Consider the following 18,595-nt stretch of genomic DNA (forward strand, 5'->3'; position numbering starts at 1 on the left):
ACCTTTTTGAAACCGTGCCAAGATCGGTCTGAGCACAGTTACCGAGATAACTGTTTAGTGTAAATGGCATGCAAAACTGAACCGGACCGTGCCAGACACAACTAAACTGCGCTAAACTGATACTAGTTAATCCGTAGGGCTCGGAATGGTTCAGTTCTGGCTCAGTCCCCAGATAACAAAGAGCACATGAGCAGACCACGTCATCTCCTTACAGTCACCCCCCATAATCATGAAATATCAGACATTCATAAGAATACTAGCTTCCCTACCATGCCACACAATTTCCAGTGATGATTCTGCTTAGCAGTGTGATGAAACTCAACGTCTGTCGTTGTTTCCTGCGTCTGTAAGCCCTGATTAGACTATTGTTTGTCGTATCCACTTCCCAAAAGCCGACTCTGGCAAGTAAGGTCACCAAAGGCTGCCCTCTTCGCCTAACTATCCACAACAACTAAATATCACAATGATAACCAAACTTCCTGAATGTTACAGGCGCTGCAATGTTGATTTGCTTGATTCCCTCTAGAGAGCAGAAGTACCGCAGATCGTCACTAGGAGGTGAGGAATCGTGCTACTGTGATGTGTAAACGGTAGCAAGGAACCGAGCTTGGCACAGTTAACTGATCCGAGCTCGGCCTGGACTTGGCATGGATTGGTTTTACTGGGGTAGCGTAAATGGGGCTTTTATCCCTGCTTTGGCAGGACTATACCATGCAAAACTATAAGAGCGAAGATAAAAAAAATAAAATTAAGATTCATACTCTGCTGCGATGTTGATAACAATAACAGCCTGGTGCAGGTTCACTAACTGCATGGACAGCTCCTCCAAAGTCAGAACTTTGTGGGCCAAACTGGCCTGTGGGAAACAGAGGAAGAAATGCATAAAAGATGTTAAGGTAATGCTTTGTCCTTTTTTAAAGATGCAGCAAACAAACTATATATATATTTTTTTTTTTCTTTTTTTTTTTTTTCTGGTATTTTTGCTACTCAGAAAAGCAAGTAGAAAAAAAGTGTTCTGATATGATATCCAAGCCTGATCTTAACTGCTTGTTTTTTTTTTACTTCAGACTTCATGGTGTCTTCATTTAATTATCCTAATGCATATCTAAAGTGCATTTGATATTTGTATCCCAGACTGATGTCCAGATGTTCTCCCTCTGAATAATTTGCTAGAGAGAATTCATGGTTCCATCAGTTACAGCATGTAAATCCCGAGGAAGCAAAGCATCCCAGGATCATCACTCTGCCACTACTATGTTTGTTTGATGTTCTTTTCTTGAAAGGAATTTAATGTTAGTTTTAGATCTGATTTCACATGACAGGAAACATCCACTTTTCTCAAATCGGTGCATGGTGTGTGCTTTGTGCGATCTTAAACCTTTGTTTGAGTTGTCAGACAAATACTTGATAGACATGTCTGGCAGTAATCGTTTTGGGACGTGGCCTATAAACGTTCATCATAAAAATTTAGCTAATCTTTTCCTTCTTTTACACATTAGTCTTCACCGATTTGCCCTTTTTTCTTAAATCTGTGCAGGTTTTTTTCTGGTATTGAAATGAGTGACGGGAAAAAAGGATGACATCTGTAGGTGATTAAATAACCAAAAAACCACCATTATTATAATGACTATATAGAGCAGACTGTCCTAGTTACAGCCGTTTGTCTTTGACTGGATGGATAAAAGGGTTTGATGCATTTTACATGGACAGCATCAAGTCTTTTGCAACTAGCGGCTCTTGGTGCCTTGAAAATCAACCGGAACAAGGTGGTGAAATATATAAAGCTTTAACCCAAAATAACTGGATGACAATTTCATTGGCAGCAACCTTTCCTTATCATCACATCTTCTATCTTTTTTAGAGGCTAAGACATACAGTGCACTAGTTCTGTGAGAACATTGGTGTTTGTAACTTAGAACTTTGTCCATTCACCCAGTTTTCAAAGCGAGCTAGAAAAAACAAACAAATGACTTTTAAAAGAAGATTTTTAAGTCTAACAATATTTTTAGATTAAAGACTTGACCATCAGTCTTCATCTTTACCTTGTGTGAACGATATCATTGTTTACCATTTCGTCCAACTCTTAGAGAGTAAGGACTGTTAGACTCTCTTAAAGTTGATTTAGTTTATATGGAATATTTTCATTAACATGAGACCTAGAATCCTCATTCTTGCTTGTTTTTGATGGTTCTTGGCATTAATGAGACAATAAAGAAATGCTCCTTGTCTTTAGTGTTNCTCCAAATTTGCTCCAAACGGAGAGTCTCCAGACTGATTAGCGAGTGAAACCTTGAAAGATCGTGAGATCAGGATGGTCTCATGAGGCTACCAACTTGGCTCTACATTTAGAGGAAATTTGAGCCCAAAACCAGTTTTAATCTTGTCTTGTTTATCTCATGTTATGGATAGATTTTTTAGCATTTTCACTGATGGGAAATGTTGTGAAATAAATGTACAGTTTTTGGTTTTATTAGAAATCATGGAGACGTTAGCAGGAAGAATCTTTCTGTGATATTTCCACTGTGAAAGGAAGCTCTGCCTCAGATCTCTCTGGGTTTTTCAAAGCAAACGAGGCTTTGAGCCGAGGAGATCCGAAGGCTGACGGGGTTAAAATGTCGCCTTATAAATGAGCTGCATCATTACATCATGGCTTCCCTCTTTAGCCTCTATTCATCAGTATAACAGAGACAAAAGGTCCAGGCTCCTGAAAACCACTGATGTGACACTAGCATCGTTCATCATAACCCTGGCCTGAATCTGACTCTGCCTGATGATCCTTCAACACTTTGTCCTCCTGCTTAGAGCTTAATGATGCCGCCATGTTCAACCCAAACTGATACTGAACCACAAATCAGGATGGAACGTTCTGACTCTAACGTCTCTTTATTTATGACCCCTGGTTGGTGGAAATGATGCATTCTGTTCAGTAGGCTCCTGTTCTGAGGATTTAAGGTGTTGTGAACAGGAGCAGCCAGTCTGATGACGCCGTGGGAACGTCGGTCACAGCTGCATGAAGACGAGCGGCGCTGGAGACTGCAGCTCCTGGTCCAGCAGCCTGAACATCATGGCGCTCCTGTTGCTCTGCGGCGTCTGTCCCAGCGTGCGGTAGAGCTGCGCCTGGAGGTAGTGGACGTCCCGGAGACGCTCCTTACAGCTCAGCTTGGAGAAATACGACTCCGCCTCGCTGAGACAGTCAGCCGCCAGCGCCGCTGAATGCAGATCTGCCATGACGGGATGAAGAAGAGAGTGAGACGTGGGAGCGTCCAGACGGCTGGATCAGAGCATGTTTAGAGGCTAAATGTTACCCTTCAGCCGGGCGACGGCCATGTGACAGCGAGCCGCCAGCAGCATGGCGCGGCCTCGGTCCATGACGGCCCCGTGGGCCAGGATGGGCTCCATGGCTTCATGGAGAACAGCCAGAGCCTGCTCAGGGATGCCCAGCATAAGCTGGAGGAGAATAAAAACAGAATATTTGGAGTTCAGAAAAGAACAAGAAGTTTGTCGGTTAATCTTACTGCTGGATGTTCGGTTTAAGAAGACTGTAAATAAACTATGATGATTAGAGTTAAAGTTGATCATTTCTAGCGTTTTTTTTTCCTCCATTGGTCCAGCAGCTGTTGCTTTAGCCGCTCCATCGGTTTTCTATTGTTAATCAGTCGTTTGATTTAATAATAAATGTTTCAATTGTCATTTAATCATATAAATGGAGGAAGAAGAAAAATCAACATTGGCTTCAAGAATTGCCTTAAAAAACATCAACTGGTTCATTTTTAATTAGTTAGGATTTATATGGATGATAATGATTAACTAACCATTAGCAAACCATCCAAAATCAAAACACAATTTAGGTTCTTTAACCTTTATTTTACCAGGAAGACCCTTGAGATAAAATTTCTTTTTCGAGGGAAACCTGGCTGAATGCAGTTTTTCTTTCCACTGTTGCTTAATTGACTTTATTGAGCTCATAGCAGACAAATCTAATCTTACATCAGCTAAAATAGTCAAAGGAGAAGAAGAATGTGCCGAAGGATGAATGAGCTGCTTTATCGCTCCTTTTTATAAACAGGCTGTAAAAGTCTTTCACTAAAGGAGCTGCTCAGTTGGTTCAGGGGGAGGAAGGTTGTTGTCGTATGTTAAAATGCCGTCAGATCGTCCAGTTATTTTCTACGGTTTTCTACAGAGACACGTCTCATTGGGTCTCTTGACGTTATGCTGCGATAACTTGGTGTCGGCCATGTTGGATGCGGCAGATCTGCTGTTAGACTTATTCAGTATTAAAGGGATTTTACTGTCATAATTCATAGTTGTGATATTAAAATGTATTTTTCTTGTAATATTCTTTAGATTTTATGGCTTATTTTGTCATTAAAATAAAACAATCTATAATTAGGCCCACATACATGCGATGTTTAGATTTTATGCTCATGTTTTTTCCTCATAAAATGACCTCATTTCCACAATATTTCCAATAAGTTTTTTCACTGCATTTTTTCTTGTAATATAAGTTATAATAAAAGGATTTTATATTTTATTATATTCTCCCTTTATTCACTCTAATCTAATATGTGTCCATAATATTCCATCTCAGATCTGTACATCTATAGCAGATACGGTAAAAGTTCACATGTGACACAAATGTTTAGTTTAAACTGAATAACCTTCATTTTCTCACTGCTGATTCCCATTTTTTCCTTTAAGTTTTGTCTTTAGGAAACTTAAAGACTTAAATATTTTGTCTCTTATCAGCTGCTTTCCCTGCAGGATTCGCTTTATGATTAATGGGAATTTCCGTAATTTATCCCAAATTTAACAAATGATGTTATCACAGAGAAATGAATAATTTTTTCCCCCCATTTTTACTGTGGAAGGTAATTCCAGCAGATCTGGTTTAATCAGTTCTAGCAGCAGAGGAATGAGGCGTCTCCATATTCATATCTATGTGCTAATCTGATGCAAATATCCACATCCTTGATTTTTTCGCAGCAGATTCTGCCTCAAAATGATTTAAAAAAAAAAGCTGGAATGAAACCAGCAAGTTCTGGAAATATGAACACCTCAGTTTAAAATCCAGTACAGTTTAATTAAAGTTGATATGCGAAGGCTTTTGTTTCGCATTAACTGCTCTCAGGTTGTGCGGGAAGCTGCTGATGGAGGCAGGCTCTAAGGTCCTCCTGTTGAGGCTAACCTGAGTGAAGGCCAGATGAAGGACGGTTTCAGAGGCCAGCGACTGCAGGTGGTGCTTCCTGGCCAGAGCCAAAGCCTGCAGGAGGAGAGGAAGAGCCGTGGAGAAGCTGGATGACTCCCAGTGAAGCTCGGCGGTGGACAGCATCACCCTGGATGGAAGCGGATCGGTTAAAACCACAGGAAGGGCTGCGTTTGGTGCTCAGCAGATGGATCGGGAAGCAGAAACAAGACAAGAACCAAACCTGATGATGATCTCTGTGGATTTGGTTTTCTCACACTGAACCTGCAGCTGCTGCAGGATGCTGTATGCCTCTGTGCTGCGGTTCAGGGCTTTCAGGACTTGTGCTTTCCTGTCATCAAACACGTTTTTAACTACGGCTACATTATAAAACTTGTGTGAAACATCAGCTATGAGGAGCAGAAGGGAAGAAGTGTGCCTCCGCCTCACCGGTACAGCCCCTCCGTCTGGTTTAGAGCAGACATTGCCTTCACCAGCGGCTCGGCTAAATGGTACTTCCTGTTGTTCATGTGTCTCTCAAACTCAATTTTCAGTTCGCAGAGCATCCACAGCTGGAGAAACAATCAAGATGAAGACAAATTAATATATTTATAAAATATTTTAACTTAAACATGTTAGTGCAATAAGAAAATACCTTTGAATGCTGTGTGTGAGGAGGAAACTGTTCCCTCAGATGCTGGAAAACCTCTGCAGCAGCTTTGTAAAGCCCCTGGAACAGAAACAAGGACAGGAGATGAATCCCCGCCAGAAGCTGGAGCACCAACCTGTTTATTAACACAGCTTCCCAGAGAGAAGTAGGAGAGGAAGCAGCTTATTACCTGCTCAGCATGCAGCTCGGCCAGATGGCACAGAGCTACAGCAAACGCCTCCGTGTTATTCTGATGGACCCCGAAGTTGACCGGCTCCAGGCTGCTCATGTTGAGGAGAAGCTGGGCCTGCTGCAGAGCCATGGTGCTGGAAGGAGAGCGCACCAAGATTAAAAACGGTTTTTAACGCTTGTTCGTGTCATGGTTTCCACACCTCGGTTAACAGCAATACGATGAGTTTCAAGGCCAAATTCTCTTTACATTTAAAGCTGAGGTGTGTTGGCCTCCACTTACCGCTACCATTGATTATGATACTTTTAATATCATGTAAACATAATAAAGAACTAAATCGCATAGAATCAGAATCAATGATAACATTCATATCAGTAGTACATGGAAACATCAAATTATGGCGACATGAAGCTTTAATGAAGCCTTGGCTTGAAGCTCTTCCTGTTTTTCTATGGAGTGAATTTTGTTCCACTATTGTTAAGCTAGAAATAGACTTTGTAAATTGAAATTTTAAAAAGATGCAATGCAGAAAAGAAAAAAAAATTAAGCTTGCTTTTGTTGTTATTCTTCTTTAGTACCCCCTCCCAAACATAAATCAACTGGCATTAGTTTTTTTCCCCCCTGTTTTTCCAGAGTGAGGTTTATGGATTTCATTCTTTTGAAACAGCGTCTTTCCGATCACAGCCTCTTTAAATCTGGGGGCAGAGTTTTAACATATCATTTCCTGTATTTGTTATTATTTCACATTTTATTGGTGATCTAAAGTAGCCTAAAATAGAAAACAATAATTGTCAGTCTTGAAGGAAAGTACTACGTTCTAAGACTGAACTCTGCCATTTAACAAGGTGACAAAAACAAAAGTTCTTTTTATTATGATCTGAGGACAGGGAGGACAAATGGAACATCTTAAAAATGACTTTCTTAGAGACTTTAGACAAATAAAACAGTTATTCTACTTGTAGGAAATAAACGGTTGTTTTTGATACAAAATCAAAAGCAGTGTACCGTATTTAATATGGCTAACTGACCAAGCTAAAAGAGGCTAACCTGTTAGCTACTGAGCACAGCTAGCCACATGGCTACCCGGGTCTCCCCCTTTATAGCAAGGTCTAACAGTTTGTTCACCATAAACAGATTTTTCTCAATTTTGTTATTGATCAGGTAAAACTTTATCGGTCATTAGACACGCTAACGCTACAGAGGCTCCCGACTCCGCACACGGACGCTGCCTGATGTTATTATCGTTGTCTGGGCAACCACTATGTTTTACATCATGTGGCAACGTTGAGCCAATAATGTAGCGTAAGGTTGCTGCCATGAAGCAGGACCAGAGCAGATCTGCTAGCTACAACGGCTCTAAGTGGATGGCTCTGTCAGCTTAAGGCACGTTTTAGAGTTTCTTTACTCCAGTTAACGATTAATGGATCAATAAATTAGTTGATTATTATTTCAATAATCGATCAATCTGATTAATTTTTTCAGCCCCATTTCAAATCTGGAAAAACATTCAAAAACCTGCAAGAATGAGTGTCTTTTAAAAGCTATTTATAACCACTTTCAGGGCTATCATCTTGTTTTTTTTGTTTTTGTTTGTTGTTTTTTACATTTAGGACTTTAAGGACCCCCGGTGTTAAGTTTGAATAACTGTCCTGAATTTTTGTTTCTCCTCATTCCAAGTTTCTCTGCGGACAGATAGGGTTAGATGGACGATGGAAACGTTTTAGTTCAAGGTGAGTCACGAATAGGGCTGTGATTTTGAATCGATTCCTTTACATTTTTGGAAAATCGATGTCTAGGGAATGAGATCGATTAGTTTTAAGATGCGTGACGTTCACATTCAAATGAGCAGAAAAGATGCACTGAAGATTACTTCAAGCCAGACAGCTGCAAATATAGCCAACAGGTTGACTGAAGACATTATCAAATGGAGGCTGAGCAGAAAACACCCTGTAGTTGTTACAGACATATGGTTTGTGCAGTGAAGATAATGCACTAATGCATGTCTGCAGTGTCACGTCTGCTTGCTCGAGTGAGGCTTCACTTTTTCACTTCTCACATAAAAAGTTCGCACTTATGAGACAGTTCTGTTCATATCTCAGGTTTAAACTGTCTGACTTCCAAGTTTGCACTTTGTGTTTAATGTGACAGGAAAAAAAATCAAATACATGAGTGTTTTAAAACACAGTTGAACCACTTTTGTTATTGTAAAAACCGATCGAATGGAAATTAATCGATTTTGAACTGTATTAATCAAAATCGATTCAGGACTTTGGCAAAAATTCCCAGCCCTAGTCACGAACATCCTGAAAATCCCACAGTAATGTGGGTCAAGCTACAACTTTCTGAGCCGCACTTGAAATCCTCCCGGTGGGTGCGTGTAAATATTGGACCCAGAAAGCGGCGGCTGTGTGTGAGGCTGGCAGAGGGAAGAGCCTGACCTCTTTCCGTACATCCTCCATATGGAGGTGGTCTGAGCCAGGCTGATCTCGATCAGCTCCGACAGGCTGTGCTTCCAGTGCAGGATCTCCGTGTCCTTCAGAGCGTCCATCAGCTTGTGTGCAGCCTTGCCCTGCATCGCCCCCTGCTGGACCAGCGACTGAATGTCCAGAGATCCCAAGTACTACAGAAGAGAGGAGAGACAAACATTCTTTGTTTACAGAACAAACTGTAATGGGGAAGCTGCACCTTTGCATTTCAAATATTTATATTGCTTTGGTTCATCATCAGAGAGACATATAAACTTAGAACAGAAAGAAATGATAATGTTTATGTCTACTAAAACAAAAAAACGACAACATCATCATCAAAAGCATCAGAGCAGCATCATCACTATTTATATAATTAATCAGGGATGTGGATTCTGGGAATTTCTGCTTAAGAGATATAAGTGTGAAGCAAACAAACTTATATCACCTCCAACAGCAGCCGCTGAGGGGGCGGAACCATGCCGACACTAACAGTAAACTAATCTTTACCCTATCCAAACTCGAGCAAACACGTGCATGGACAGGTAGCAGACTTCCTGCTGGGAAGCTGCAAAAACACTTTAACTCGTCTGAACCGCCTGTGGCGACGTTAAAACTGGCAGCAAAGTCAGGATCATCAGCAACGGCTTCTGACTCTATAGGTAACGAACATGCAGGTTCAAACACGACACATTTTTCTGCAGTTGCCCACAAGTGTGAGGAAAAGTGAACCAAATGTAAGAATTAATGTATTTGCTCTTAATTTGAGGAGGTAAGCAAAATGATTTGCTTTATTTATTTTGGGGGACAAAATAGTGATTCCATTAGCAGATAAATTTACAGCCCAGCTTAAATGAAGGACAAATTATCTAGTTTCAAGAAAGTTTTACTTAAAGTTTGATCAATTTAGCCACAAAGCTGTTTCAATAAAGTTAAAATCAAGAAATTGTCTAATATCTGTTGGTCTGTTAAGGAACTCAGAGCTGCAGCTATCCATTCTAACGGTTATGGATTAATCTATCTGTAAGAGCCAATTGGAGGCAAATTAATTTATATTTGTAAAAAGGTTAGAATACAAAATTGATACATTTTTGTCATCAAAGTTATCATTTAAGTTTACAAACGCTAACATCAAAAGCATAGGTTACAAAAATGCTATTTGTAATGCATATTTTTGGGCTTCCTGCTTGCTGTAATTCATATGCTTTTTGTTTTTCTTTGTACGTACTGTACAAACAACAAAAAACATTTTATAAAAAAAAAAAAATCAACACATATGCAGGAAGGAACACAGTTTTTGACCGAGTTTAAATATAAGAAATATAACCGTGGATGTCTGGGGGACAGTGATTGGCCTACATCTTATGAATACTGGCGTACCATAAAGAATAAATTATTTACAGTTTAGTTTGTTCCTTCAAGTCGATTGCTCATAGGAAGACGTTACCTGGATATAACTTAACGGAATATCTTCAGAACGGCTCCAAATGACACAAAACTGATATGGGTGAGTAGAATACGATGTAATAATGTAAAATTAAGGGCCCAATGTAAAAAAAACGGCGTTCCCCTTTAAATACATTTTATATATATATATATATAATAATAATAAGCATATAACAAGTTAAAACTGTGTTTATTCCTTGGATGCTTAAAATTGCTAATTAGCTTAAAGGAATAGTACACCCAAAACATGATTAGCCTTCATTTTCTACTCACCCCCATGCTGAACAACACTCTGGAGTACTTTTTTGATATCTCAAATGCATCTGGAGATCTGGGAGGCTTCTTGCTGTCTGCTGACATTCAAATAATGGAGGTCTATGGTGCCCGAGGCAGAAAGGTCCATAAAAGTCCACAAAAAACGTGTCAATATTCCTCCATACTGCTCGTCCAATGTATTCCAAGTGTCCTGAGTGGGTAGCGCCCAGAATTTACTCGAAACGAAGTCATTTAGAATGTTTTTAGAGCATAAACAGTAGTGTATAGGATTTCCTGAAAGCGCGCGACGGCGAGTTCACAACGCTACGGAAACCGCGGCAGACCAAACCAGATGAAAGTGCGCATTCAGCGTCTGCTCTGCCGATAATGCAAGCGTAGAAGAAGTTTGCTGTTTACCTGTGCAAAGAAAGAAACAACGAAAGAAAAATGTCTGAGGACTTCAGTGTTGAGGAAGAGCATGAGTTCTTTGCCGAGCTGAATGCGCTGGTTTGGTCTGCCGGCTTCCGTAGACTCGTGAACGCGCTTTCAGGAAATCCTATACACTACTGTTTATGCTCTAAAAACATTCTAAATGACTTCGTTTCGAGTAAATTCTGGATGCTACCCACTCAGGACACTTGGAATACATTGGACGAACAGTATGGAGGAATATTGACACGTTTTTTGTGGACTTTTATGGACCTTTCTGTCTCGGGCGCCATAGACCTCCATTATTTGAATGTCAGCAGACAGCAAGAAGCCTCCCAGATCTCCAGATGCATTTGAGATATCAAAAAAGTACTCCAGAGTGTTGTTCAGCATGGGGGTGAGTAGAAAATGAAGGCTAATCATGTTTTGAGTGTACTATTCCTTTAATCCCCAAATTTACACCAATTATAAGTATAATGTTCAAATTAATAACAATCTTGGTTGAATTTTTTTTAAGTTGGTGGAGAATATTCGAGGTAAAATAAGAAACAAATATATGAAAAAATCTTCTATAAACAGTGTTTAAAAAGTTGTGATTTTAATCAACCAGGTAAGTCAGTTTTTACTGAGCCGACCGGATGTTCTAAGTCCTGAAAATTCATCTCTAGCCTATAAAATAGCCAATGCAACACCAATGAGCACATTCTCATGTAAAAGGTCACGTTTCACTCACCGGCAGGCAGAAATGAGCGGCCATTTTCACTGAATCCTGAGTTAGCACTGTGCTTTCAGAGCCTTTCATTTGTTCCAGCGTGTAAAGCCAGCTCTACCGGAGAAAAATTTATTAAGTTATGAAAGCTCCATGGCAGGGTTACAGTGCAGTCATAACGTCACATAGATCTGTTTGCTTTACCAGGCAGTGCTGCAAGCACACATGGTCATTGGACTCCTGGGCGATGCGGATAGCTTCCTGTAGAGCCAGATCTGCTTGTTGACTGAGAGGATAAACGCACATAAAATAATCATATCAGGAAAGTTTTCAGTTGATCCATATGAACCCTGACTGCTGTGCTCACTAGTGGCCGAAGCGACAGTGCAGGCTGGCCAGATTCAGAGCGGCGTAGCGAAGACTTCGACCATATCCTTCGTCTCCGTTGCTCTTGGCCTCGCTGCTGGACAGGATGAGGCGGTCGAAGTAATGCAGGAGGCTGTGAGCAGAGAGGAAGATGTCCTGGACTCTCATGCTGTTCAGGTAGTTCAGGTAATGCTGTTAATGAGAAGAAACCATCATCTCCAATCAACCGAATCATGACAGTAAACCACTACTATGTTTTATAGAGAATAAAGAATCAACATCCAATTCCACTCTGAACTAAAGGGGAGATTTAAAGCTAATATCCGCTTAAACACTGGGTTTCTTTTTAATGACGGATTTCCAGAAACCTCCTCAATTAGCTTAATTTTAAAGGAACATAAACAGCTATTTGTGTTTTCAAAGAGAAAGCGGAAGAAGAACAAATTCATAATTAGTCAGGTTATCTGCTAGCATCTAGCTGCTCATCAATTTCCTCCTCAAAAGTCAAGCTGCCTTCCAATTTAATTCCAAAAAAGTTAAAAAACAATCCACTGGACTTTGTTTCCAAGTTTGAACACATTTCTCTTCCCATCCAGGAAGCTTGTTCAATTCAAATGTCAGGAATAGCGTTGAGTTCGAGGCTTTATACAGTAGCTCAACAAAGCCTTTTCTGGAAAACATGCAAATTTAAACACTAACTATACTGAACAATAGAGAGTGAGTTTCCATAAAGTGATCGTTCTGTTAAGAGCCTGTTTTTGAAAATGGATAGCATGCATGCATTATATGCTGTTATCTCATTTGCAATCGGATGCAATTTTTTAATGTAGGCTAGTGAAATAAATTAATAATTAAATAGAAAATGTCAGGGTGGAGCGATTTTGCTGGAGCATCAGGAAAATTAAGGCGGAGCGTCCTGGTGCAACTCTGAGCGGCAAGCATCCTCCTGAGAGGAGAGCGGGAATCTGCTCCGTTCACATGCTCTGGACCTCACCGCTTCAGCGAAGTCGGGGTTAAACTTCAGCATGTTGTTGAGCTCCTCCTGCAGCACAGCAGGCTTCAGGGCTTTGTTCTCATCGTTCTTCAGAAGATACGCCTGCAAAGAAATGATCCTGGAGTCAATGAGGAGGTCTGATTGTATCTGGAACGCATCTCTAAACATGGATTATAAACATTTCATTCAGACTCAGTGCAGACACACCTGTTTAGCCAGGAAGTATTCAGCCTGTTTCTGAGAAAGAGGACCTCGGTTTGCAGCTTTATCAGATCTAAAACCCAAAAAAGACTGAAATTAAGCAGCTTTCTACGGAGCCCCTAAAGGGACATGGAGGGAAAAAATAAACTTTTGCGAGATCCCGCAAAACTTTTGCGAGATCTCGCAAAACTATTGCTGGATCTCTTCAAAAGTATTGCGAGATCCTGCAAAAGTATTGCGGGATCTCGCAAAAGTATTGCTGGATCGCGCAAAACTATTGCTGGATCTCTTCAAAAGTATTGCGAGATCCTGCAAGAGTATTGTGGGATCTCGCAAAAGTATTGCTGGATCGCGCAAAAGTATTGCTGGATCTGGCAAAAGTATTGCGAGATCGCGCAAAAGTATTGCTGGATCTCGCAAAAGTATTGCGAGATCGCGCAAAAGTATTGCGAGATCGCGCAAAAGTATTGCGGGATTTCGCAAAAGTATTGCGAGATCCTGCAAAAGTATTGCGGGATCTCGCAAAAGTATTGCGGGATCTTGCAAAAGTATTGCGGGATCTCGCAAAAGTATTGCGGGATCTCGCAAAAGTATTGCGGGATCTGGCAAAACTACTGCGGGATCTCCCAAAAGAATTGCCGGATCTCGCAAAAGTATTGCGGGATCTGGCAAAAGAATTGCGGGAACTCGCAAAAAATAAACTTTTGCGAGATCCCGCTAAAGTATTGCAGGATCTCGCAAAAGTATTGCGGGATCTCGCAAAAGTATTGTGGGATCTCGCAAAACTACTGCGGGATCTCCCAAAAGAATTGCCGGATCTTGCAAAAGAATTGCGGGAACTCGCAAAAAATGAACTTTTGCGAGATCATCCTTCCTTTATCAAACACACCTAAAGCAAATAGCTGAGTTACCTCCTCAGTATATGCAGTCAGTTTCTCACAAGTCCTCTCAATCAACTAATTACTTGATTCAGGTGTGTTGAACCAAAGGCACATCTAAAAGTTGAAGGATACCGGCCCCCAGGAACTGGAATTGCCCACCCTTGCTTGAGGGGCTCCGTAGCTTTCACAAAAAACAATGCCCAACTGAAACTGGGTTTTGGTTCATCAATATTTCTTTTTTTAAATCAGCTCATAAAATTTGAAGTTTCAAATATCAAATTGAGTCTAGAACCAAATAAAACAGCAAAGCTAACCGGAGTTCGGACTCATGCAGTGGGGTGTCCAGCTCCTCTCTGTCCCCCACAGTCTCCTCAACGCTGGTCAGGTCCATTTCCGAGTCATCTGCCGCCAGCGTGGGCAGCCCCACCTGCCCGTCCCTGGGCTTGGCATAGTGGCTGTGGTAATAGTGCTGCAGGGACTTGTACAGCTTGTAAACCTGACTGAAGGACAGCTTGTTGTAGGCCAGCAGCATGTGTCTCATAAAAAGACCTGCAGAGCAGACAGGCGGCCGGCAGACTTGAGAAACAAAGCGATTTGGTTAAACCAAGAGGGTTTAGTAGATGAGAAGGTTAACTCACCCACAACGCTGGTTTTATAAGCCTCTGAATCAAAAGGGGTGAATGGAGTGGGCAGAGTGGAGAAAAAGTACTCCATGTCTTTCAGTTCGCCGTCTGCCATTTCATGCAACCTGTAGGGATTGGAAACAACAACATTCTGTGTGAATGAATAAACTGACTGCACAGACAACCTAAAACATTCTATCCAATTCATCAGCAAGCTCATCATCCATCACAATATCTGGATCTACTTGAATAAAAAACTCCTAAATCTACCCGGACTATTCACCATTACCTACAGATTAATTGACACCCTGATTTGATCTGTTATTCCTTTCGTTAGATTTCTTAAAAACAAAACAAAAAAACCCTGTTGATGCTTTGCCATGTAGGTCAGACTCAGTTTAAGAACCAGATTCAATTCTAAGATTAAAACCCTGATGTAGAAAGGTCTTTAAAAATGCCTGAAAGGCTGTCCGTTTATCTCAGGGTTCTACGTATGGACCAGAAGAAATTAAAATCAAATTAAATTAAAACCAATCAATAATGGCACAAAAAAATAAGATTTATAGCAAATTAAAAAAAAGGAATCTAAATGCAAACTATTGTGTATTCTCAGAACTTTTGTTTTTGTCTGTTAAAATAACATAAAATAAAGGAAAATTTAAGTGGAAAGCTTAAAAAACACTTTATCTGAGAAAATCAAGTTTTATTCCTGGCAAAAATCAGATTCCTACATCAGAGATATGAACCTGATGAGATCTGAAATGCTGCGTCCACAGAGGAAGGCCTACAGACTGAGAAACGTTCAATGAGCCAGAAATTCATTTTTTAAAACAAACTCTTATCTTTAGCTGACCAGAACTGTTCCAACTTTTCCAGTTCTTAATGTCTCCCTGTGAGGAGTTTAACCTTGCATTGCCCCCTGCTGGACATGCAAAGCCAGAGCTTTTGGAAAACCACAATTAGTGTTGATGCATTTATTAAATGAAGAAGAATTAGGTGGTTTATACATGTAGAAATACAAATTTTATTTGACTGTATCAATTAAGCGTAGAGAAACTAAACAGAGCACAGCGTGACTGAAGTAGTAGTGAAAAAAAGTGTATAAAACTTTCCAGCACCCATGATGTTACATTGCTTTAAGCTTCAGTGGGTACCGAGGTGGATCCTGACACTTGGATAAACTTGCTACCATCAGCTTAAAGCCTTTTTTTTCACTGAAAGCTTGAGGTTATTGTAGCTGAACGCTGCCAGCAGTCAGTGTGATCATCTTGGTATAAATCCGTCTCTGATCACAAGCAGGACAATGAAAACAACGTCTACATGATCTCCTGTTTACCGTGTTCAATCAAGCCCAGCTAAACTAATTGTTAAAGAAATGCTTATACTGTGCAAAGATTCCTCTCAGTTAAACTTCTGTTTTTAAAATGTGAATCGTATGGATGTTTTTGGTTTACGTTTTGTTTTTCTAACAAGTAAATATTGATATTTTTATTGAGAAAATTTACTACATACAAATTAAGAATTTTGAACCCAAAAAATATGGTTTGTATTTACGCATTTAGGTTTGGGGATTGAGTCTAATTTACGCTTGGATTGTTGTTCTAGTTTAGAACAGGCATTGGAAATAACTGCTTACATTTTGGAAGATTTTATATTCTATTATTTTTTGCAACCCACAGAGCCCAAAATGATTAAATTACAAATGTTTATTAAGTTAAGTTTTATAATGAGTTTTTTATCCTTAGACAACTTTGATCATCCTTTTGTATAGTGTAGAAAATGACATTTTGTTTTGTACAGATTTCATGACATTTCCATTTCTTGAGTTTGAGTCTGTAACATGATTTCTCTCATTATATTTAATGAACAGATATGAAATTTTGTAAAATTTTCTCCTGTTAATATTTTATTGCATAAGTTTATTTTTTACTAGTATTTTAGATAACTCAGATCTATATTTCCAACAAAGAGTTATCAGTCTTTTGTCGCACCGAGGATCACTGTGAGCAACAATAGGTGTGCACTCTGTGGCCTCACACCTGTTATAAACCTGGGATCATAGAAAGTGACATGGGTTAGTTGTGATTTGGCTCACAAAAAAACAACAAAATCTTGTTGATAAATAAAATTGGTGTCAATAAAAATAAAATGAATGCATTCCCTATTCATTTTTTAATATACTTAGTTTTTTAAGGTAACTGATAATAAAAAAGGAACTTTTGTCCATTTTTGGCATTGTGTGACTAAATTTGAACAACAAAAAACATGAGGGCGAAAAGAAGCGGGGATCCAGGTGGGAAAAGGGTCCCAGCGTTCTCACACACCTTGCTCTTAAAGCTGGTCCAACTTCACGAGTCTTTTATGCAATGGCGGTCATAAAACAAAACAAGCCGGGAAGGTACCAAACAGGAAATACTGATAGTGTAGAGCAGATGTAGGTTTGACCAATCAGAGGCCTCCTTTCACCTACAATTTTGGAGAGGTGCAGCAGATTCTACGGCAGGGGCGGAGGTACATTTGCATTCACTGCGACACACGCAGACAACCTGGTTGCTGAGTATAAATCAGCCTTTAACCTGGTTCTGCTGGAGGTTTCTTCCTGATAAAAGGGAGTTTTTCCTCTCCACCATCGCCACAAGCATGCTTAATGTAAGAGATTGCCTTTGAGTCAATGAGTCGATGCAATCAACCGGTTTTCCTTGGATAGAAAACTTTTAATCAATCTGACTGGATGATCTGGTGAACTGGAAAGTGTCTTGAGATGACATGATGTGAATTGGCGCTATAGAAATAAACTGAATTGAATAGGTCTGCATGTAAAAAAAGATGCTCTATTAGTTGAATTAAAACTTAAATAGTTATAAATTTATAGCATAGGTTTTTATGCAATAATAGATGTGGGATGGAAACATGGTGAGGCAGCAGACCTTAGATTCACTGCATATGCGGTCCGAGGACAACACTCCTCCACTATCTTCAGGAACTGACCCAGGGTCAGATCCGGACCCTGAAAAATGACATTAAAAACACGGTGAACAACAGATGTAACCTCCCAGGGAAACCAAACACGTCTGGATTATTAAAAACAGACCTGCTGCAGGGGCAGGATGAGCTTATTCAGCCGCCTCCTCTCAGGCAGGGTGATCTTAGAGGAGGACATCTCATACAGCAGCGCCAGCACGGAGATTTTATACGGGCTCACCCAGTCTTTGATGCCGAACACGTTAGCGTGGACCACGCCGTTAGTCATCATGGGGTTAAAATACAAACTTTCATGCACACTCGCCATCCTCCAGCAGCTTAACGGACTCAATAACCTAAAGATGCTAAAAGAGTGAGCTAGCTTCCAGAGCGCGGCACGTTAGCTTTAGAAAAGGCGCAGAAAAAAAGAGTAAAGATGTATCTGCGTTCATCCTGGAAACCTTCCAGCGAACATATTTTAACTTAAAATAACAAAGCTACTAAAGCCTCGAAATAAATTCACTATATCTTTCAAATAGTTGTACCGGTTAGCTGTCTTACTTTCAAACCACCCTCCATCTGTCGCTTTAAATTGACGTCATAAGAAAATGATGGTTGCCGTAAGCAGCCCGCCATATTGGGAGTGGCGAATTCGGATACAAAACACTTATAATTATACATTCTTGGGGTGATTTCCCTGTTCAAGAACAATTGAAATGTCCCTACGAGGTTATTTTCTGATGTTGCTATATTTATTAAAGCTTCAGCTCGGATCTTCACCTGGTATTTTGCTCTTATTCTGCCTCTAAAATGTGTATATATTAAAAACAAGATGTTCTATGGGGAAAATAACTGATATGGAGGATTGATAAAATTGTACATATTGTTTATGTTTGTATAAATGGTGAAAAGATGACTGTGGTAAATAAACGCAATTGGAAAAGAATGGGGTTTTTAAAACTAAATCTTAAAAGCTGAAATTAAACAAAAAAGAAAATTTAAGTATTAAAATCTGTAAAAAAAAAAAAAATAATAATAAAAAAGTAAAAAAAATAATGAAATCTGAAACAATTTAACTTGAAAAAATAAAATATAAAAAACGGTTTTATCTGAAAAATATATATATAAAAACAAAACGTGAAAAAATAAAATATGAAATAAATTGAAAAAAAAAAAAACAAGATTTGAGGAAAAAACACAAAAGTTACACAAAAAAAAACTTTTGATTAAAAACATTCTACAAA

At 39.7% G+C, this 18,595-nt stretch overlaps 1 protein-coding gene across 1 annotated transcript; it reads right to left on the reverse strand.

Annotated features, from left to right (window-relative positions):
- Positions 1-2,265: 2,265 nt before the first annotated feature.
- Positions 2,266-17,951, reverse strand: anapc5 (anaphase promoting complex subunit 5). Its single transcript, XM_015370013.1, has 17 exons — positions 17,482-17,951; positions 17,318-17,397; positions 14,406-14,515; positions 14,082-14,316; positions 12,893-12,959; positions 12,686-12,787; positions 11,693-11,883; positions 11,530-11,611; positions 11,350-11,442; positions 8,460-8,641; positions 6,022-6,157; positions 5,838-5,912; positions 5,633-5,754; positions 5,427-5,534; positions 5,186-5,333; positions 3,306-3,447; positions 2,266-3,221 (listed from the first exon to the last, which is right to left on the reverse strand). Exons 1-17 carry the CDS (start codon positions 17,677-17,679, stop codon positions 3,001-3,003), a joined length of 2,292 nt encoding a protein of 763 aa, XP_015225499.1. The 5' UTR covers positions 17,680-17,951; the 3' UTR covers positions 2,266-3,000.
- Between the last annotated feature and the right edge of the window lie 644 nt (positions 17,952-18,595).

This window comes from Cyprinodon variegatus, unplaced genomic scaffold (genome assembly GCF_000732505.1).
Source record: "Cyprinodon variegatus isolate N-32 unplaced genomic scaffold, C_variegatus-1.0 Scaffold41, whole genome shotgun sequence".
NCBI lineage: Eukaryota > Metazoa > Chordata > Actinopteri > Cyprinodontiformes > Cyprinodontidae > Cyprinodon > Cyprinodon variegatus.